General features: G+C 39.2%; 1 protein-coding gene across 9 annotated transcripts in view; it reads left to right on the top strand.

Annotated features, from left to right (window-relative positions):
- LOC116631059 (claudin-12) overlaps positions 1–22,884 on the top strand; it is a 136,736-nt gene that overhangs the window by 5,600 nt on the left and 108,252 nt on the right. For 7 of the 9 annotated variants that reach the window (XM_032402215.1, XM_032402211.1, XM_032402208.1 and 4 more), the window contains exons 2-4: positions 1,378–1,840; positions 13,219–13,311; positions 19,370–19,404. In XM_032402215.1, the coding sequence (XP_032258106.1) occupies positions 1,411–1,840; positions 13,219–13,311; positions 19,370–19,404 (558 nt within the window). In that variant the 5' untranslated portion in view covers positions 1,378–1,410. Of the gene's footprint in view, positions 1–1,377; positions 4,728–13,218; positions 13,312–19,369; positions 19,405–22,884 lie in introns of those variants that run through there. The other 2 variants (XM_032402217.1, XM_032402209.1) reach the window with 2 other exon arrangements.

Genomic DNA, 22,884 nt, shown 5'->3' with positions numbered 1-22,884 from the left:
TATTCTCAACCTTGCCCCTTCATCATGATCTGACTAAAAGAAGTAGATGTGCTACCTTAAGTAGTCTGTTGTGTTGCCTCATTGGGGGCGTGATAGAAGGCAGAGAAAATATACTTGGGTGGTGTTTGGAGAGTGAGTTTCAAACTCTTAAACTAAAGCTGAATAAGATATTGGTCTTTATACTTTGTCATATGCAGAAAAAGAACAAGCAAGAATGAGAGAAAGGCCTGGCTACTTTTTTTCTTTTTCTTACAATAGCGTTAATAGAGATAGGTTGTCGTTACCTCAGGAATGTGAGCAGTAATGGTATAATAACCAATAAGCACAAGTGTAATAACCGGAAAAGCATGCAAGTCATGTTGAATCAGCCAGGAAGTAGTTGAGTAGAATCATTTCAGGGATCTTTGTTCTCTTCTTTTCATTTGACTAATTCAATGGAGAGGAGTTCATTTACCTTTTGTAATTATCCAGTATGCCTAGTATATAGGAATGAGATGTTGCTTTTTCTTATTTAACATTTATTCAGCAAATGTTCTTTAAACTGCTCCAGTATGCCAGGCACTGAGCTGGTCACTGAGTGCTAAGAAGTAGTTAACACTTGAAGTGCTCTTAAAATGTGCCAGACATGTTTTAAGCAGTGGACAGTATATTAACTCACTCAATACTTAACTCTGTGAGGTAGGTACTGTTATTTTTCCCATTTTACAGATGAGGAAAAGGAATCACAGAGTTCTGTAGCTGATCCAAGGTCACTTGGCTAGTAAGGGAGGAAGTGGGGATTAGAACCCTAGCAGTCTGGCTCAGGGTCCTCCCTCAGCCAGTCTGCTGTCCTGTGATCCTTCTTTCTCTACGTCTTTGTCTTTTATGAGCCACCTTCACCGCAGCTGCATGCTAGTTTCATTTTCCATTTGCATGAGCACGGGGGGCTGAGTTTGTGTTGTGTGTTGTTGACGGTTGATGAGTGCTCTGACCTTATATATTTGAGTGGCTGACACATGAAAGAAAGTATTTGGTAGATGTGTGTTGAATGAGTGATTATTGACAATTGAGAGACTTTCATATGTGATGTTAAAAGGATTTGAAATTATTTTGATTGTTCCTCTGCTTTGCTGGGAAGTAAAATACTCATGTCCAAAGACTTTAGTTCTTTGGTCGCTACCTGGCCCGGCCACTGGTAACCAAGCATAGGTGAGTGCACCTGCGCTCTGGGGTCACAGGCACATGTGTTTATGTGCCTTCATATTGTACGTAGGAACCAGGGACAGACTTCCCTCTTTGCATTGACATCATTAGTTGTGCTGCCAATCAGCACCACCCTTCCTGCTCTGCTCGCCTATTGTCCCCTCATGATTTGTCCTCTTGTGTGTCACCCCCCAGTCTGACTGACGGTACTGCACAAGCCTACCTGCCATGGGCTGTCGGGATGTCCATGCAGCCACAGTCCTCTCCTTCCTGTGTGGAATCGCCTCGGTAGCAGGCCTCTTTGCGGGGACTCTGCTTCCCAACTGGAGGAAATTACGACTGATCACATTCAACAGAAACGAGAAGAATCTGACTGTGTACACTGGCCTGTGGGTGAAGTGTGCCCGATATGATGGGAGCAGTGACTGCCTGATGTATGACACTACTTGGTACTCATCAGTTGACCAGCTGGACTTGCGGGTCCTCCAGTTTGCCCTGCCTCTCAGCATCCTGATTGCGATGGGTGCCCTGCTGCTCTGCCTGATTGGAATGTGCAACACGGCCTTCAGGTCCTCAGTGCCCAACATCAAACTGGCCAAGTGTCTGGTCAATAGTGCAGGCTGCCACCTGGTGGCCGGGCTGCTGTTTTTCCTGGCAGGTACTGTGAGCCTCTCCCCTTCCATCTGGGTCATCTTTTATAACATTCATCTGAACAAGAAGTTCGAGCCAGTCTTTACGTTTGACTACGCAGTGTATGTCACTATGGCCAGTGCGGGGGGCCTGTATATGACTTCCCTTCTGCTGTTTATTTGGTACTGTGCATGCAAATCTTTGCCTTCTCCTTTCTGGCAGCCACTGTACTCCCATCCTCCCGGTATGCATACCTACTCACAGCCCTATTCAGCACGCTCCCGCCTCTCTGCCATCGAAATTGACATTCCAGTAGTTTCACACACCACCTAATGGGGAAATGGTTAGTTCTCAGAGAAGACTTGTAGCCTCACATTTCCCTTGTACAAGGACCCGTATACATTTTCCTTTGTTTCTGACCAGTCAATGAAGCCAAATTTGTATGTCCTGGTAGAATGAAGTGCTGCTAGTTTTATGAAAAGTACATTATTTTAAATGTGAATCATTCCTTTTATCTTGCTTCTTATGCTAGAAAGATTTTTAACCTCTATATTGATATCTAATCATTTATTCAAGTGGAAAGGGCCTGTGTCTCAGTTGAGGTAATTTAGAGCAACATGATAAAGTAAAAAATAAAGACTAAGAGAGGCTGTTGTACATGATCTTTATGAGTATTTTAGAATGTGTATTGTCCTCTTTCTATAATACCTTACACTGGGAAAAAAGGGCAATTTCAAATATAAGAAATTTCTTTCAGGTAAGAGTAATATTTTAACAGTAGTCAGTCTACCAGCTTAAGGCTGTAACTTTTCTTACTTCTCTCTCGGGGCTAATTATATAAAACAGAGTTTCATATTTTGAAGATACTTTTCTTTTGTGCGTTCCTTATCTTCTACCTCATGGCAGTGTATAAAAATAAAATGCATTTTAAGTGATGTCAGAGAGAATAAGTCTAATATTTTCAATAACTACTAGTATGGATACCATTTAACATAATTTTAAAAGTTAATGATTCTATAAATTGTATTATTAGAGTTAAAATGGGCCATGTGATGGATCGGTGCTTCCCCTCTGAGGCAGAAAAGCCTTTTTTTTTTTTTTTTTTCCAGATAGCATCCACCAAGTAGTACTCAAGGTCCTGTATAATCTCTTAGTGACAAAGAGAAAGAAAGAGGCCCAAGTGGTGTATTCTCTTTGAGACAGTGGTAGGGGACAAGCATCTCTTCTTCATTGACAACATCAGAGATTCATTCTGGTGGACTGCCTTTTGAATGGTGAGTGAAGTAAGTTATGGCTTCACCATGACCACATTCACTCTTGATTCAGTTCCTGCCCTCGTCACTGATTACTTCCTTGAGCATGTATCTTTGCTCCACACTTTAGTGGGTGCTATAGAGGATACATGAAAAAAGTATGAGATCCGGTCCCATCCACTAAGAAATTTTAATATAACAAAGAAGATCAAACTGTTATCTAACAATAGGAAACAGTCTGACTTTATTGGCAGCTGGTCTTAATTTCTCAATCATTGATCCAGGAATATATTTCAACATGGCTTTCTGACAGACAGGCTTATTGTACAATACCAGCAATATTCTGGAACTTAGAAATTCAATTCATTGGATCCTTTAGCACTTACCTTAGCCTAGACACTGTAATAACACTATATCAGATTCATGAGAATGGGCAAAAGTGGTAAAGAAATTAAATTGTTCCCTTTTCACCTCTGAAAGTATGATGATGTATTGAAGAGGGAGGAGTATTTAAAATCTCTTCTAATGGGGTAACATTTAGATGCACCTGCATTAACACTGAGATGAATGCTTAGAAATTCAGGGATATTGGGTCTTTACCCTTATGAATTTGAGCTGCTGACTTACTTGGTATAATTTGCTATATATTAGTATCATGTTCATAAGGATATTGTTTTATTAACCATTACAAATTTCACAAACCACTAGTTGCATGGTAAACAGATTATTCCTCTTTGCAAATCTGGATATGATTCTGGTACTTCTGTGGATGTAAGTGCTACTTTCCTTTTTTTCCTAATTACAGCACTGGTTTATGTATATAGCAAATAAATCCAGTTGTAGAATTTTTAAATGCCATCAGTATAAAGCATGCAAAACTATGGTTTTTTTATTTACAGCTTCTGATTACCTTCAGTTCCATTCCTTTTTACTCCTCTCAGATGTAGCTGAATCTTGATCACTCCAAGACAATGGCAGGTAGAATTTTAAGATTAATATTAATTTCCTCCTTTGCTAATTAATATCAGTCCTCACTCTCACTAAATTTGTCCAGAAGTGTCAAGAATTTACCATCTTCCTGTTCTTAGTATCAGCAATGTTAAAGAAAAGTTGACTCAGCCATTAATACACTAGACAGGTTTTAGTCCATGGGATCATAAATGTAAATGTGAAGCTTTTTCTGTAAGCATCTTTTGCAGTCTTTTCATAATCTGTAGCCTCAAATTAGTATTTACTATGGCTACATTAGGCAAAAGAAACAGATGTTTCCCTTATTGTCTTTAATATTTCAGATTTGCTCTCAATAGCTATTCTTCAAGGCCATCAAAGGAAAACAAGTATTTACAGTTCTTTTTAGTAATTTTTGAGCACTCATCAGGCTATCATTGTGATGGGGGATATGGATTTTTTTGTTGTTGTTGCTGCAAGTTATTAATGTTAAGGGCCTTTTACAGAAGCCAGCTTGAAACAACCTTAAATGTGGTATCGTGCACCAGATTTGGTTTATCCAGCCATGAGAGAAAAAAAAAAACAACAACTCTGAGTTTACTTTACTTGTAATTATACACTATAAGAAATAATGTTTGTTGTAAGCTGCAATGTAAAACCTCAGTGAAACTGCACTGTCCTTCTTGGTGTTTATTAAAAGATGTATTTTTACAAGTTTTTGTTTCTATCCTTTTCCTCAATGCTTTAAGGTAAAATATTTTAAGGGGCGCCTGGGTGGCTTAGTTGGTTCAGTTTCTGACTCTTGATTTTGGCTCAGGTCATGATTTCAGGGTCATGAGATCGAGCCCCATGTCAGGCTCTGTGCTGGGCGTGGAGCCTGCTTAAGATTCTCTCCCCTTCCTCCTCCCCCCGCTCACATGTGTACTCTCTCTCAACATAAGTAAATCAATAAATAAAATATTTTGAGAAATGTTTCTCAAATATATGTAAATTGAAAAAGATACAGCCCCATTTAAAGCCCTACAGAATAGCAATTGGAAAGGAATTAGAAAACATGATTTATTATTCCAGAAGCATCAAGACCTTTCATCCATTTCTAAGAGTAGTCCTAGGAATTCACTGGACTGTTTGAACATTCCACAAAAAAACACTGAGTGAAGTTGGTGTGCCAGATTTGCCTCATCAATGGGGTTTTCTAATGGTCTGTGTTCTTGAAAATTGAGAGTTCTCAAATGGTTAGGTGGGAGGACCTTTCCTTACTCTTCAGAACATGAGGTTTCCAGGAGAAGTGGTCCTGATAGGTAAGTCACCTTAAAATTTCTGAAGCTTGGGAGGAGCTTTTAGTTTTTTGGATTGCAGCCTTCTCGGATAGTTCTCACATGCACTCCTCACTGAACCCCTGCTCTATGGTAGCACCTTAGATGGAAGAGCCATCCATTGCACTAGAAATCTGAAGCTGCTTCAGGTTGGACATCCCCAGCTGAATACGCTAACAATTCAGAGTCTGCCCCTCAGTTGGACAGGTTCATTGAGGGTGACTATGTGCTAGAGAATCCCTTCATGCTAATCAAATTCAAAAGAGACTGATTTACCAACCAGAAATGATGAATACAGATTACTTACAACCACTATCCAAGAACTGTTTTTAAAAATATACCATAGGGGCGCCTGGGTGGCCCAGTCATTAAGCATCTGCCTTCGGCTCAGGTCATGATCCCAGGGTCCTGGGATTGAGCCCTGCGTCGGGCTCCCTGCTCAGCGGGAAGCCTGCTTCTCCCTCTCCCACTCCCGCTGCTTGCGTTCCCTCTCTCGCTGTCTCTATGTCAAATAAAATAAAATCTTTTTAAAAAATAAATAAAAATAGACTGTAAAACAGATTTCCTTCAAGAAAAAACTGATTCCAGTCCTGGGATAGGGAAAGTACAAGACAAGCCCAGCATATCTTGTTCTTCCAGAAAGTAAGGAAACATTCAAAGAATGATGGGGAGTTATCAAATTACATAGGAGCCAGCTTGAGGTTCCCACTGACCAAATCTGACAATCTGAGCATCAAAATAAACAGTAATGGGTTATAAGCTATTGAATAAAGCAAAACTCTGTGTGTCTATACTGATAGAAATGGAAAGAAAGAAAAGCTGTTTGTTAGAGTAAAATACCAAGAAATAAATATAGAAAAAAAAGATGGAGTTAGGAAAACATCAATAGAACTAAAGCTGGTTGGTGAAAGTTTGATGAAAAATGGGATAAATATCCTGTAAATACTTAGTCTCAAAATTCTGCTCCACAAATGACTTGTTAATTTCAAAGGGAAGAATAGTAACTTTATAGTGGGTAAACTTGCCAGACACAGCTTTAACCAAGTGATCAAATTTATCACCGATAATAAGACCAACACCATTCACCTCCTGATAATGATGCAGTAAGACCACACCATTGCTTTTGTGGTGTTTCCATTAAAAAAATCCAAAAACATAGCTTGAGGGGCGCCTGGGTGGCTTAGTCAGTTAAGTGTCTGACTGGCTCAGGTCATGATCTCAGGGTCCTGGGATCGAGCCCTATGTCGGGCTCCCTGCTCAGCAGAGAATCTGTTTGTCTCTCTTCCTTTCCCTCTGCCCCCCCCACTCCCCCCGTGCACATGTGTGCACGCGCATTCTCTCTCAAATAAGTAAAATCTTAAAAAAAAAAAAAATACATAGCTTGAGATTAATTTTGAGGAAAGATGTGCAGCTTGTCAGTTCCATTTTTGCTTTTTGCTTTCTTCTCTTTATCCTGCTGTCACTCTTCTTCAATTTTATAAAAAAGCATAAAAACGTCTAAGTTGTCTCCAAAATACTGTATACAGTAACTCTTTTAGGAGGGATTTTGAAGAGCTTGTGTTAGGTCTTCTGAAAAACTAAAAAGGAAAGATCCCTTGCAGAAGAGCTGTAAATCAAAGTCACAGAACCACAGGACTCAGGTCTTAATTAGCTGTCCCATTTCCATCGATTAGGAAAATATCTTCAGTCCTAAGATATACTGACCTGTTAGCCTACGAGTCTCCCCTTGCTCCCCCTCCCCCACATTGGAGGAACCTTTCTAGGCGAAGGTCATTCCCCCTATACCTGCTGGATGTCTCCCCGCCCTCTAGAAGGGCTGTGGAATTTGGGTAGAAAAAGCACAACTGTAGCCTGCCTAGTATTCATATCCAAATCTGCTCTTAATGGGGAATTTGGGTTGGTTTGTTGTATTTTGTTTGGAAATATGCCAACCTTCAGACTGTTCTATAAAACAAATTCTTTTTTTTTAAAGATTTTTATTTATTTGACAGAGACACAGCGAGAGAGGGAACACAAGCAGGGGGAGCGGGAGAGGGAGAAGCAGGCTTCCCGCCGAGCAGGGTGCCTGATGTGGGGCTCGATGTGGGGCTCGATCCCAGGACCCTGGGATCATGACCTGAGCCGAAGGCAGACGCTTAACGACTGAGCCACCCAGGCGCCCCTATAAAACAAATTCTTAAGCAAATACTGAGGAAGAACATGAGATGGTGGATGAGAAAAAGAGAAAATTTTCCTTATTTTGTATGAAAAACCAATGTGACTGGGTACTGTTAGCAGGAATCTGGTAATTGGAATTTTGAGTGGTCCTTGTTCATTAAAATCCTCTGTAGAAAGAATGTATCTTCATGTCTCCAGAGTTTTACTTTATGGAAAAAGGTAACAGCCGCTGCTCATTAAGAGAAAAGGTATTATTGATACTTTAACTGTGTTATAACTAGTGGCCTCACTCCAAGATTCACTCTCAACAGTTTGAAAGGATACTTAGGGTAAATAAATCAAGATAATTCACTTAAATTTAAAAATAATTTTTGCCTCTACCCCCATGTTCCTTTTCTTGCCTTCACTCTCAGAACCTACTCCTGTGATCTGGAAGGTCCAGGTGGGAATTGTAGCAACAGAAGTTTGCTGTAGGATAGGACCCCCAGGTCCTATCAGCCCCCTCTAGGATAAGCAGGTGTCTAGGAATCCTGCCTTCCCCCTTGCTGGCCATGTGGACATGGGCTTTGGCTTAACTGGTCCCTCATGTCCTAGAGCTGCTAACCTGCTCCTGACTACTTCTGTTTTAAGAACTCAAAGATCCAAGGGGATGCTGGAGCCAGGTGATACCGGCCAATTCTGCACATCTCTTCCCAACTCTCTATCCCATGACATCATGTTGGTGGCTTGACACTGGCCATATTGGAAGTATGTATGTCACAGAAATTAGCAAATGCCACAAATTAGGGCTTTTCTTTTTTTTCCTTTCTTTCAATTCATTGAACTTCAGCCTAGTTGATTAAGAAATTTGTGATGATAGTGAGTGCTGAGAGCTGTAAAACTTCACCTGCGATAAAAGGACTCTCTGAAATAGACTTTTTTTTTTTTTAAGATTTTATTTATTTATTTGAGACAGAGAGAAAGAGAGAGAGCACATGAGAGAGGGGAGGGTCAGAGGGAGAAGCAGACTCCCTGCTGAGCAGGGAGCCCAATGTGGGACTCGATCCCGGGACTCCAGGATCATGACCTGAGCTGAAGGCAGTCGCTTAACCAACTGAGCCACCCAGGTGCCCTGAAATAGACTCTTAACAGGTCTATCTCCAGTATTGCACTGTCTTCCTTTGCACCACCACTTCATCCTGTACACAGGTAACAATGAACCTAATAAAATGCAAATATGACCTAGCCTCTCCCCTACTTAAAATAATTCAGCAGCTACCCTTCAGAGCAGAATCTAAGCTCTTGCCTTAAGTCCTAATGGAAGGTCTCATACAGTAATACAGGGTACACCAAAGAATATAGAGCCAGCCAAAGTGAACTCCCTGGCATAGCACAATGACACAAGAGTTATCTGGAAGGGGATTTTATCCCCATGCCCATAGCTGATCAGACTTCTAGCGATTGTTTACACTAACAATATCTCCCAAGTCTAATGTGTAACAAAGAATGCAAATTCAATAATAAATAATAGGAAATACCCCTTTTCAGTGACTAGATTGGTCACATGCTTTATTCAAGGAACTTATATTTTGTATGTGACAGAGTAGCATGATGATAGCTATCCTTTAAGATGGCCCCTAATGATCCTTATCTTCCAGCATTCATACCTTTTTGTGGTCCCATGCCACTGAGCAGGGCTGACCTATGTTTCCAGTAACATTTTGCAGAAATGATAGTGTGTGATTTCTGAGGTTAAAGTCATAAAAGAGGGCGCCTGGGTGGCTCAGTTGGTTAAGCGACTGCCTTCGGCTCAGGTCATGATCCTGGAGTCCCTGGATCGAGTCCCGCATCGGGCTCCCTGCTCGGCGGGGAGTCTGCTTCTCCCTCTGACCCTCCCCCCTCTCATGTGCTTTCTCTCTCATTCTCTCTCTGTCAAATAAAAAAAAAAAAAAAAAAATTAAAAAAAAAAAAAAAAGTCATAAAAGACATTGTAGCTTCTGGCTGTCCCTCTTGGATCACTTTCTCTGGGGGAAGCCGGCTGCCATGTTATGAAGATGTGGAAAACCCTATGGTTAATATAGGAGGATATCAATAGCCAGTACCAAACTGGCAGCTCTTGTAAGAGAGCCATGTTGAAAGCAGATTTCCTTAACCCCAGCCACGCCTTCAGATGACTGCATTCCTGGCCAACATCTTGATTGCAACCTGATTGAGAGACCCCAAGCCAGAATCACCCAGCTAAGCTGCCCCCAACTTCCTGACCCACACTAACTGAAATAATGCTTATTGTTGTTTTAAGATGTTACGTTTGGGGCCTGTTATACAGCAATAGATGACTAATACAAAAAACATAGAGCAAATGCAGAGGACCAGTCTTTAAGAGTATTTGTTTTTATGCTGTGAAAAATATTGTGAACTTTCCTTGCTCACTATTAGAAAAAAATCTCTGTCATGACCCCAGATGCCCTTGACAAGTGCTGAATGTTGCCCAAGTGTGGTAAAACAGTCTAATCTGAAGTGTGTATATAGGGAGTGGGAGGTGAGAAAGATCTGAGCTTAGTTTAGCAGAGCTCCTTCTAATTTTGGTTAGGTTGTGAGTGGCTACATTTGTTACCAGAGAAATAAACTGAAGAATAAACATACACAGAGTTTGGAATAGAAGTTAAATACATTTATAGTCAAATTAATCTGATGCACATAGTGGTTATGTTGTTTTATGGTTACCAGGAATAAATAAGCCATACTTATGAAAAATACATAACTTGTTTTTATCTAACCATCCAATTACATCCAGCTCTACTGGAAGAATACAAAACAGATAGTTGCCTATGTAGAAGAGGAAATAGCTGATTCTAAGACTCATCAGGCAGTTGAGATGACAAGTAATACCTCCCTCTAGTAAAAACAAATAGCAAGACAAAGAGCCTGTGGCAGGAGTCCTGAGAGAAGGGTTGCTAGAGGGAAACTGAATTGTAAAGACATTTCATTACAGTGAATATAATCTGATTGCTCTCAACACTTGCCCTGAAAAGGGCAATCAGCCTAAGGACACTGAGCTCCTTGGTTGGGTAATAAAAGGGATTCCAAGGAGACACTGTGACCTGAGCGGAGGGATGGCTCAGCAACGCAAAACGTCAAAAGCTAAATTTTCCTACTCTTTTTAGGTTGCTTCTCTCCCCACTGAGCTTGTCAAGCACTGAAGTGGAGAAAGTCATAAATGCTAAAGTGGATTGGAGGAAACTGGTAAATTTTCCCCAGGTAGAACCACAATGCCCGTGGACTTAAGAGCGCTTTGACAGAGAACAGAGTAGGAATTAAGGGAGTCCTAACACCTTGTGGTAGAATTACCTGTAGTTTAGCTCAAGTCAAGTGAAACTCTGTGTCCTTAGAAATGAAGCTGCAAAAGAATGATGAACAAAAATTCAGTTTGTTCAGAGAACAAAAGTATATGAGTGTTAAGGAAGTAAAGGAATCAAACTTTTAAGATTCTCCAAAGAGAAAAATGGCAAATAAAAAGAAAATCATCTCAGTCTTACATTTTACTTAAAAAAACCAGCTATTGTCAGTCGCATATCAAGCAACTGGCAGCCTGTCTTTTTGTATTTATATATTTGCTTTTGTTTTTACAGATGCCTCTGAAATTTTTGTTAGAAGCAAAGTCACTAAGGTTGCCAAGAGAAATTTGCAATGCTTCCATGGTGGCATAGACATGAATCATGCCAACAGGGACAAATAAGAACACCCCTTTCCCCAATTCCCACTACATCTGTGCTTTTGGAAGGCATTGTGACATAAGGGCAGGACAGGCTTCATGGGCATGAGACCTGTGCCGCACACAAGGCCCTGTGCTCAGAAGGGCCCTGTCCCTGGTTTAATATTCTGTGGTCACTGTCTTGAAATTCTTAATTTTTGAACAAGGGGCACTACATTTTTACTTTGTGCTGGGCCCCAAAAATTATCTAGCCCGTCCTCCATGAGGTCACTGTGGGAAAGGCAATGCACCAGTTTGGGGGCATGCAGATTTGGGATTAGACATCATTGTGAAAGAATGCAGATCAAGCACCTGGTACAGTATGCCTGGTTTTACTATGAGTATTATTCATGAAAGCCAAGTCTAGATCTCAGATCCCAACTGATGTTAGTGTTGGCCATAAAAATAAGTATCTTTATAAAAACATAATTCTATTTTTGCTTTACATTTTAGAGGTGGTTATGGATTTACATTACCACTGCTGTCACTTTTGCTAGGATCCTCATGCCTTCTTATTACTTTACTTGGAGCCTTTAGTAGAGACTAAAAAAATTAATAATTTTCTTAAGTATTAGCTACTTCATGTAGGGTAGTTATGTTTTTCATGATTCTACTGAGAAACAAGGAATTCAGTGATTCCTGATTCTCTAAGAAAACATGAAGATGACTATATATACCATACTATTATGGTGTCATTTCTGATAGTCTGGAACAAAGGATTTTTCTACTCTCTCCACTATCAAAGCAGCAGGCCCCCTCTCTGGTTGAAGGGAATATAAATTTGAAAACGTATAAAGTGATCAAACAGGGCGCCTGGGTGGCTCAGTTGGTTAAGCGACTGCCTTCGGCTCAGGTCATGATCCTGGAGTCCCGGGATCGAGTCCCACATCGGGCTCCCTGCTCAGCGGGGTGTCTGCTTCTCCCTCTGACCCTCTTCTCTCTCATGCTCTCTGTCTCTCATTCTCTCTCTCGCAAATAAATAAGATCTTAAAAAAAAAAAATTAAAGTGATCAAACAAATTGTTCATCTTTTAAGCCAGCCCCCAAATAACTGCAATCAGGGAAACATACTTACTCTTTACTTTGGAGAAAAGAGTGATACTGGAGCACCAATCGAACCTTAAGTACTACATTGAGCAGCCCAAGTTGTCCTTACTGTGGGGAGAGGACAGGGAGCCAAGATAGGTCCTGACATTACACAGGATTGAGATAATGTACCTCAAACCAACACATATGAGGTTGTATCTAAATATAGTAAATTCTCATTATTCATGGTAGTTATATTCTATCAGATCACAGTGAACACTGAATTAGTACTGACTCATTGCTCCTGGGATAAATAGAGAGTTAGTTTCCTGGAAACTTCTGGCCATAACATTTTCATCAGTCAATGACTACATAACCTTGTTTTGTGTGTATGTCTGTTTAACACCTTATTTATCATTGATTCATTAACATTGAATTCAAGGCCAATAGCACTATAACTCATGCCTGAGCAAAGCTTATCTAACACATGTGTTTTCTCCCTAAAGCATATAAGAACTGTCTTGTACTTTGGAATATTAGACAGCACTTAAGCACTATGTTTGAGGGTGCTTTTAAGCAGTAAAATCACCAATAAAAAACCCCAAAATGTGAAAAACCTGGCACTAAATAGATTGCAAAAAGGACACTTGTTTATGAGAGCTGTAACAAGAAGACAGTGTTATGCTTTTTGACCTCAGCTAGGAACGAGCAAGATGGGTCATTTGAATTTTTTGCTGCTCTACTTGTGTCCAGGAATGACCATGAAAGCTCATGAGTATTGATTTGGGGGTTACAAATAAATTTTACTGAGTAGGCAAATTTATAAATATGGAATCCATATGGAATCCATGTGTATATGGAAATTGAGAGGGAGTGATTTCACTACCTTAGTGGACTTGAGAAAAAAAATCCAGTAGGTTTGTTAAGAGATGCACGCAGATAGGAGATCCAGCCGTCTCTCTCATCTCCTTTTCCAGAAAGATGCAGCAGAGAGCACCCTGGACATGAAGTCAGGAGAACTGAGATCTCCACAATTCTTCATCTTTGTCTTACCAGCTGGGCAACCTTGGGTAGGCATCTGAAACTCCATGTTCTTATTTCTCAGTTTCCACATCTGTATGTTGAGACCAAAAACATCTGTCTTCCTTCAAAGGGTGGTTGAGAGGGTCCAATGGATTTTTAAGTTCTGTACCATCTGTACCATAAACCATAAGGTGTCATATTATGTATCAGAATCTTCCTTTGTAGATGGTTTATCTTCCCAGAAAAAACAAAAGCCAAGTCTATGCTAATGTTTGGATTTGGATAATAAGTATGTTTCCATTCAAAATGCATTATGAGGGCACCTGGGTGACTTAGTCGGTTAAGCGTCTGCCTTCGACTCAGGTCATGATCTCAGGGTCCTGGCCAATTGGAGCACCAATCGAACCTTAAGTACTACATTGAGCAGCTCAAGCTCAAGCTCTCTTGGCCTGTAAGAGAGAAAGGGTCTGTTTTTGCACAGTTCTCCAATAATGTGAAGTAGTAGATTGAGTCCCGCATCGGCCTCTGTGCTCAGCGGGGAGCCTGCTTCTCCCTCTCCCTCTGCTCCTCCCCCTGCTCATGCTCTCTCTCTCTCTGTCTCAAATAAATAAAAAAAATCTTAAAAAAAAGAACATTATGAATCTAAGGGGATATAATATAAGTATATTTCGGTTAAATTGTCCTTTCTAAGTAAGATAAAGTAATTGAGCCAATAGTTTTAAGACCTACCCCTACTTCTAGGATTTTAGGGACAAATATGGGAGTGAAAATACTTGTGATGTAGCAGTGTTGGGATGGGGGCAGTGAAAAGTTGACCCTACTCTGATGTGCAAGAGTTGGGGTGGATGAAGGAGACACTACAAAGGACCAAATCCTTGGTGATGGTTGCAAAACATTTTTTTTTTTTTTTTAAGATTTTATTTATTTATTTGACAGAGAAAGACACAGCCAGAGAGGGAACACAAGCAGGGGGAGCGGGAGAGGGAGAAGCAGGCTCCCCGCGGAGCAGGGAGCCCGATGCGGGGCTCGATCCCAGGACACCGGGACCATTACCCAAGCCGAAGGCAGACGCTTAACGACTGAGCCACCCAGGCGCCCCGATGGTTGCACAACATTAAGAATATATTCAGTACCACTGAACCACTTAAAAATGGCTAATGTGGTAAATTTTTTATTATGTGTATTTTACTATAATAAAAAATTAGAAAAAATAAAAAGTGAAAAACCAGTGGTGGGCTGGACTTGGCTGGCTGGAATTTGCTAGCCCCTGCCCTAGTAGATCATCATGGCGGGCATTCCACTTAGCAGACTCTTGGTCTGTAAGAGAGAAAGGGTCTGTTTTTGCACAGTTCTCCAATAATGTGAAGTAGAAGAAATTTTTTTTTTTTTTAAAAAGGATCCAGCCCAGAGCTACTGTACTGTTCTTCCATCACATTAGGAAAAAGATGCAGCCCTAACCCTTGAGTTCTAGGGCAGGACATATGGAATATGCCGTGGTCCATGAAGAATCATTCCTATTTCATCATCTGTAAGCTCTGTCCATCTGAAGGAGATGGATGCCAGAGCTGTGAGTGGGTCCCCCCAGACAGGGGACTGGGCACTGATGTCATTTCTAGCTTTTACAGTTTGTCCACAAACTTAATAGGTAGATTTATTTTCTTCTTTTTAAAGTGGCTAAGGTTAAAGATATTTAATTTAGTTGAATTATAGATAGGCTAGAGAAAGTTGATAATAAGCTGTTAGTATTTTTTAAATGAACACCAAAAAAAGTAATTCTTCAGGAGAAAAATCAAATAAGGTATGTAAACCTGTTTTGAAAATTCTAAAATGTACCATGACCAGAAAGCATTAGGAATTGACTGGTATCTCTAGATAAATATGCTTACAAATATCACTTTGTTACCATAATTCCTTTCAAATGAAAGATGTTTAAAAAGTAGTTGCATCTTCAGGTTTGGTATGCCTGGCAATGCCAAACACATTAGTTTGCCAAGACGAGATTTTCTCAGCCCTTTTCATTATTATGCTTTTATTTTATACTTGATATAAACCCAAATAAATGAACAGCTATTTCTGAAACTTATCACCTAACACTGTTGATTCACTTTCCTGTTCAATTGGCATCTCCTGCTTCTTTCTTTGATGAAGAAATTCTCAAACATTTATGTAACCCTGTGTCTACATGCAATTTTTATATTTGGAGCGCCTTAATCAGAAAATAAATATGGATTTCATTTCAATATTTGCCTTAGTAATTAGTTTATGAGAACATAAACAAATAAGTGACATCTATTGCCTAATACATTTGTGCTTATTTATTTTAGATCAACATAAAATATGTCACTTGAAGAAGAGCATTAGGAAATACTTGTGACAACATGGATTTTGATAAGCTGAATATTGTATAAGGTCTTAGGTTTCCCCGTGTATTCATACTTCTCAGTAGTAAGATTGCACCGAATTGTATCATCATTAGCTTAAAGGACAATACAGGAGACATACAAAGCCCAGATTAAGAGGCACCTCTTCCTAGTGTGCTGTCATCCCACCCGTCTCTTTCTAGGCGAACCCAGTGAATTTTTAAAACTATTCAACAGTAAGTCCTTGAAGGGTCACTCTATCCAGAGATATTTTACAGTTAATATGCCACTCCTAAAGATTGGAAACTGTTTTTTTTGTTGTTGTTTTTTTTTTAGATTTTATTTATTTATTTGAGAGGAGAGAACACACATGAGCAGGGAGAGTGGGAGAGGGTGAAGCAGGCTCTTGACTGAGCAGGGAGCCCGATGCGGGGCTCCATCCCAGGACCCTGGGATCATGACCTGAGCCGAAGGCAGACGCTTAACCCACTGAGCCACCCAGGCTCCCCAAGATTGGAAGCTCTTAAGTTCTTCAGAATTAATCAGCAACAGTGGAATTTTAGGTGTTATTCATGCTAGAAGTAAGATTCTTTGGGGCGCCTGGGTGGCTCAGTTGGTTGGGCGACTGCCTTCGGCTCAGGTCGTGATCCTGGAGTCCCGGGATCGAGTCCCGCATCGGGCTCCCTGCTCGGCAGGGTGTCTGCTTCTCCCTCTGACCCTCCCCCCTCTCATGCTCTCTGTCTCTCATTCTCTCTCTCTCAAATAAATAAATAAAATCTTAAAAAAAAAAAAAAAAAAAAAGAAGTAAGATTCTTTGAAGCCTGAGTTTCTCATGGAAACTCGCAAGTCAGACCATGTGAAACTACCCAATTTTAGTGCATTTTAGGCTAAAGCCTAGTCAAAGCATATGAAAATTTGTTGAGACTTCTTTATGGAAAAAATATTTTTTTAAAAGATAATTTGAAGATCATTTTATGAAATGCTGTATTTTGCAGAATACTTTGTGATATGCAAAATAGTTCTTGTTTTAGAGCTGCACTGGGAAGCATGTATAAGTACCAATTATTTTAAAGCGAAAGGCCATATATGGAAAGTTTTTTCCAACCTTCAAATTCTCTTGAGCTACCTGGCTATAGTTTAATTTTTCTGCAACAATTGTGACATCTGGTGGTTAAACTAAGTAATTCCACTGAAGGGTTTCACATGCTGTTTTCCTTAGTTAAATTCTTTTAATATGGGATCTTGCTATTCATACAATACTGTACAAATATCTTTGCATACTTAATCATAAGGGACAAAGACCATAAGGGACAAAGACCAAGTAGTGGAATTCCTGAGTGAAAGGATGTATGTATTTAGAATGTTAATATTGTTAATTCACCATTCAAAGAAGTTTGTACCAATTTACACTTCCACTATGACTGGGAGTAGTTATTCATATCATCCCAACAATGTGTATTACCAAATGTGTTCATTTTTGTTTTATTTTTAACTTCTATATAAATGGGGCAGTTCATCCTCTTATGGCTTTTTTTTCCTTTTTCTTTCTTCTGTTTTTTTTTTTTTTTTTTGGCCACTTGCATTTCATTTATCAGTGAGGTACCAGCCCACATCTTTATCCCATTTTTAGAAATGTACTGGTTCTTGAGCATGTTTTCTGTGTGCATGTGTGTAAAAGGTTTTTGCGTATTGAGGAAGTTAGTCATTTATCTGTCATTTGCACTGAAAACATTTTTCTCTTTTGTCATTTATTGTTTATACTTTGTGATTGTTTTCTACTTTGTAACATTTAAAATTTTTATGTAGTCAGATATAACAATTTTTCCTTTTATAATTTTAATTTTATGTCATATTTTAAATGGGATATTGGCAAGATACGCAGAATTTTGCTTTTGTTTCTATATAATTCTCTACTACTTGAAGATATTAATATGAATGTGAATTATATTATAAAAATTATTTTAAGGGAATATTTCATACCATGGAAAGATAATTAGGATCTATAGTTAGCTGAAAAAACAAATTGTAAAATATAATCCCACTTTAGAAAATAAAAGAATGTTTATGCAAACAAAAAAGACTGTATGGAAATGCACCTAAATGTTAATGATCTCAGAGTTGAAGGATTTGAGTAACTTTTATTGTTTTATTTTTTATTAATTTCTATTTTTTAATCACTCTACAATGCACTATATTACTTTATGATTATAAAAAGTAAAAAAAATTATCAGAATTAATTCCTGTATATAGATTTCTATACAGTACTTTAAGTATGATTTCATATAGCTTATGTTTTATTCACGCAAAGGCCTAGCACTGCCCTTCTCTCTATTCCCCACTCCACGGACCTATTTCATTCTTAAGAAGTTTGATTCATCAGACATTTCTTATAAAATAAGATGATATACTCCATTAATACCTTTAAAAAGAGAAATTTCTGGTTCCTGGAGCCAGAAGATAATTGGATACAAAAATATCTGACATGAAGGTTATTTCTTCCACCAAATTTCAGTCATGCAAGACCCTTAATCCTTAGATTTCTCTTCCATACTTGACTGATTTCATCTATATCTTATGTGGGATAAGTAGCAAATATTTCTGTTCTTTGAATTACTTAAAAATTATTTATATAATTATACTCACCCTGTTCCAGAAATAATTTAAAGTAGTAACAACTCACAAAGTTTAAAGCTAAATAAAATGTAGCCAGATGACGTAAAATATAAAATAAACAAGCAAAGAAATCAGAACAAAGAAAATAAGAGATAAAGAGTGATAAGATGAAATCTAGCCCTTAAGGATCAGGGCTCTTCTTGAGAGTGAAATTAACGTTTCTAAGCAGCTCCCTCACCACTACCACCCACCCCCTGTGAAAGAGACTGGAGTTTGAAAAGGTCATGGTGTCCTGAGATTGAGGCCAGAGGGAAATTATTCAGGTGCAGGAGGTTTACCTGTGACAATAGCATAAACTGGGGCTTCCTGTGGGTCAAGAACAAAGCTAAACTCTTTTTAAGTCCTGGTTCTGTTCAATCTTCACAATAACCCCATTGTTAGTGGGGAACATTTATTCCTGCTTTCCAAGTTTCCACTTGACTCCCTGGGAGGGAAACCCAGGGGAGTAGTCCTTTGGGCTTCTCAAATCTGCCCCCTTAGTAACTTCTTCCTCCTCTGGACCAGTTTGGGAGAATTGGTGAGTTTGAGAGAAGGAAGGGCAGCTGCAGCGCCTTCCCCGGGGAAGGCTTGTTCTCCTGACTGGGAAGGTGGGGGTTTTCTCTGGCCCCCTGCGTACTAAGCTTGCTCTGGAGAGCTCTGTCCTTATACTTGTGGGGTTCTGATGTAGTTCTCAATTCAGCTTTGTCCGTAATAAATGCGACACTGTCCACAACACTTTATCTGAAACTCCTGGGACCTGGTGGGTGGGTTCCAAACTTCAAAAATTTTCAGATTTTAAAAATGTTGTATGGTTCATTTATGGTTTCTGGGACAACTCTCCCTTATCAAACATTATTATTTCTGCACTAAAAGGTATGAATATTCACACTGAGTGGGATAAATTAAGGCCATATCACATCAATTCAGATCAGATTTTACTGTCAAATGAGTTCAGATTAAATTGGATTTTTCTGCCAAATGAGTTATGAAAACACTTTTGGCTTTTAGAACTTTTTGGATTTTGAATTGTAAATAAGAGATTACTTGACTGTGTTTTGATCTCTAACTGTGACTTTTGTGTCTACTTTTTCAGTTGGTTCCTGGCCTGCAGAGCAGAGGAAAGCAGAGGTAGGTATACCAAGAAGCTAATAAAGCTTCAGGACTCCTTCTGTGACCTCATAACTTACTTTGTATTTATAATGTCAAATTCTTGCGCTTAATGAGACTCTTCAAAAATATAAGCTTCAGGTCCTACAAAACCTAGGTTCATCTCTAGAGAGAGGTATGATTGTCTTCCCTAAAAGCCCAGTAGCCTAAAGGTAGGTAGCATTATCATCCCCATTTTACTAAGGAAGAGACTGAAGCAGAGACATTAAATTATTTGGCATCCAATGGTAAATGGCAAAATCTGGATTCAAACCCAGTGGAACTCCTGAGTTATTGCTTTTAACCATTGCGTTTCTACATCTGTGGATAAAAATAATACCTGACATTCTTTTTCCAATTAAATTTCAGAGGTTAGCCTTTATCCCAACAAAAATAACCTATGGCATCTTAATTTCTATCAAATGTCTTAGTCTGATAAGAGAAAAATGAAATTTTTCAAATAAAGTTCTCTAGTAACTACGGAAAAAAGCACTACAATAACAAACACTTTGGTACATTTTCTTCCAAAGATAATCCACAAGATTATGTCCTGTTTACAAATTATCATTTTCCTGGGGCGCCTGGGTGGCTCAGTCGTTAAGCGTCTGCCTTTGGCTCAGGTCATGGTCCCAGGGTCCTGGGATCGAGCCCCGCATCGGGCTCCCTCCTCTGCGGGAGGCCTGCTTCTCCCTCTCCCACTCCCCCTGCTTGTGTTCTCTCTCTCGCTGTGTCTCTCTCTGTCAAATAAATAAATAACCTTAAAAAAAAACAAAAAAAAAAAACAAATTATCATTTTCCTGATAGCAAGCCTTTAATGTTAGGCAGAATCTACTCCTTTTCTCCAAAATGTAATTGTATTTGCACTTCCCAACAACTATATTTGGCTTTTTGTGAAATTCAATCCAGAAATCAGTGAAAACTGTGTACACAGAATCCTCTGGCATTTCTATAACAGTAAACGGTTTTGTGAATATATGACCTCATTTCTCTGCATAACAAGCCTCGAGAAAGGGAAACTGAATACCCACATTTTACAAATGCAGACAAGAGAAAGTAACTTCTCCAAGGTCACCAAGTAGTGGTAAAATTGGCACCATGACTCAGGACATTTCCTCTCCCCTTGTCCAGGGCCAGTATTACCACCTCTGTTTTATAAAAGCCTGAGGGAGAAGTTTCTTCCTAAGGGGAAATGTAGAAGGATGTTTATTTAAAGAGCATTGACTCTGGTCATAGAGGCTCCAGGTAGTCTGATGTATAACTTCATCTGCTGGCTAATTGTTAACTTCACGTTTCTAAGAACAACAAACCCCACACATTCAGACTGATTTTTATTTCGTTCTCAAATTGTGTACTTGGCGTAAGAGAACAATAAGGAAAATGTTCTGTTCCTCACAGTTACAATACTATTTTAAACATTTTGTTATGAAATATAAAGTTATAGAGAATAATGATGATCTTTTAAAGAGGATAATAACCCACCTACGATATGCCTTAACATTTTGCCATATTTGCTTTGGGTATTTTCTCAAGCAATAAAGTCTCAGTGTTTTCCCAATCCCATTCTTTTCTTGCACTACCCAGAGGTAAAACCAGAAAACTAAATTTTGTATATTAATCCATAAATATTTATATAATACTTTTGCATTTACATGTTCTAAATACAGGTTTTTTTGGTATTTATATAAAAAGGTAAATTTTATCATTTATATAAATATCTTGTATCTACCATTCTGCAATTTGTTTTTTTACACTCAGTGTTGCTTTGGGATTCATGCTGGTTTGAAAGCTAATAGATATATGCCTTTAGCTTTTGTGATATTGTGGATGGGATCTTCATTTCAACATTTCCTATTTGGTTGTAACTGGTATATGAGAACACTGTTGGTTTGGGATCAAGGAAACTTTGTGAACTCATTTATTAGTTTTAATAACTTGTAGATTCTCTTGGCATTTCCATGTGGGCAATCATCTGAAAATAAGTCCAGGCAAGCATTTTTAAATGATCTTATTTCTCAGTGTGACCTGCTACTTTACATAAAAAAAGCTCCCAGGATATCTGATTTCTAAAATAAAATCATTCTCCAGTATCTACAAGCATATGTTCAAGTGCAGATATTCAGGAAATGCCTTCTTTCCCCCGTCCTGCATGTTTTTCAAAAGGTGTAGTTATAACCATATTCTTTTCTTGCTCTGTCACCCTAAGACTTTATTCTCAGACATTATTGCTTGGTGTGACTTCAAATGGAGCACCAGAAGTTTCAAGAACAAGAAGCAAATGGGTCACTTTTATTTCAAAAAGACCATATTATCCCACTTAACATTATCTGTGATTTTATAGAACAGTGGAGAAATATTTTGGAGAAATAGTCTTTAGCTTTAAGAAGCTCCTAATCAGATTTCTCTGTAAATTGAAAGAAAGGTGTTCTCTTTTTATTTTTTAATAAAACAAGTTGGAGATGAGATGTGAATTCAACATCATCTGTTCCCATTGAGAAGAAAAGTTAAAGAGTCAGATAATGAAAATCAAGACCAAAGACCCATTATCTTTGTGGCCATTTATTCTGACCACCTATCAGTACTGGGCAAAAAGACCAGTTGTCTTAATAAAGCAAGTCTCCTGGGAAAGCATACTCTGGTTTCCATGTGAACTGGGAGCCAGAGTTTTAACTTTATGTCTTTTCTCATTATTTTGAACTGACATCATTAAAGGACATTTTTCTAAAACTCTGCTCAATAGAAGACATTATTAAATACACACTATGTGTCAATTAGGCCTCTTTGGATGCAAACAATAGGAACTGATTACTTAAGCAAAAAGTTATTGGCAATAGTCTAGGTAGCTCAGAGAGTCAAAGGGAATGTTGATGAAGGGAAAGGGATGAAGGCACTTCTGGGAATCTAGGCAACTAGGAATGAGTGGAGAGTCTCTGCAGAGAACTGCCGCTTGTCAGCCCTACACATAGTCCTGTCTGTGTTAACCCACTCAAGATTCAGACTCCTGGAAGAGAGAGACTGGTTTGCCTGACTCATGCTCTGTGGCCCCTCCTTGGTGTGTGTTTTTGGTGGACTGAAGAAGGGTGGCAGGGAGGGCACCTTCGTTTCCATGTCCTTCCAGGAAATCAGGGTTTTCTTACCCAAGTAAAGGGGAGAATTGCTGTACAGGAGGACACAATAGATACTTCATTCCTCCTCCGCATGCTTTTATCAAAGCCCAGTGCAGAGGTTTCCTGGCAGAGCCTCTTGGTAGTGGCACAAAAGGGGTCTCAGAGCCCGGAAGGAGATAGCGCCTCTGAAAGTGGTCCTGAGAATGTATGGAGGGGAGCCTCCATCAAGTCCACCAAGGACAGCAGGCTGCCAGCGTGGATCTGAGTCCTCTTGAAGAAAGTAGCCTCATCACACACACGAAAAATGGGCTTAAGCCTTTTAAAGATTTGTATTTATTTATTTTTTTTTTAAAGATTT

Source organism: Phoca vitulina, unplaced genomic scaffold (genome assembly GCF_004348235.1).
Source record: "Phoca vitulina isolate PV1807 unplaced genomic scaffold, GSC_HSeal_1.0 scaffold4, whole genome shotgun sequence".
Taxonomy (NCBI): Eukaryota; Metazoa; Chordata; class Mammalia; order Carnivora; family Phocidae; genus Phoca; species Phoca vitulina.
Note: the sequence above shows the minus strand (reverse complement) of the source record. Positions and strands in the feature narration are given on the sequence as shown.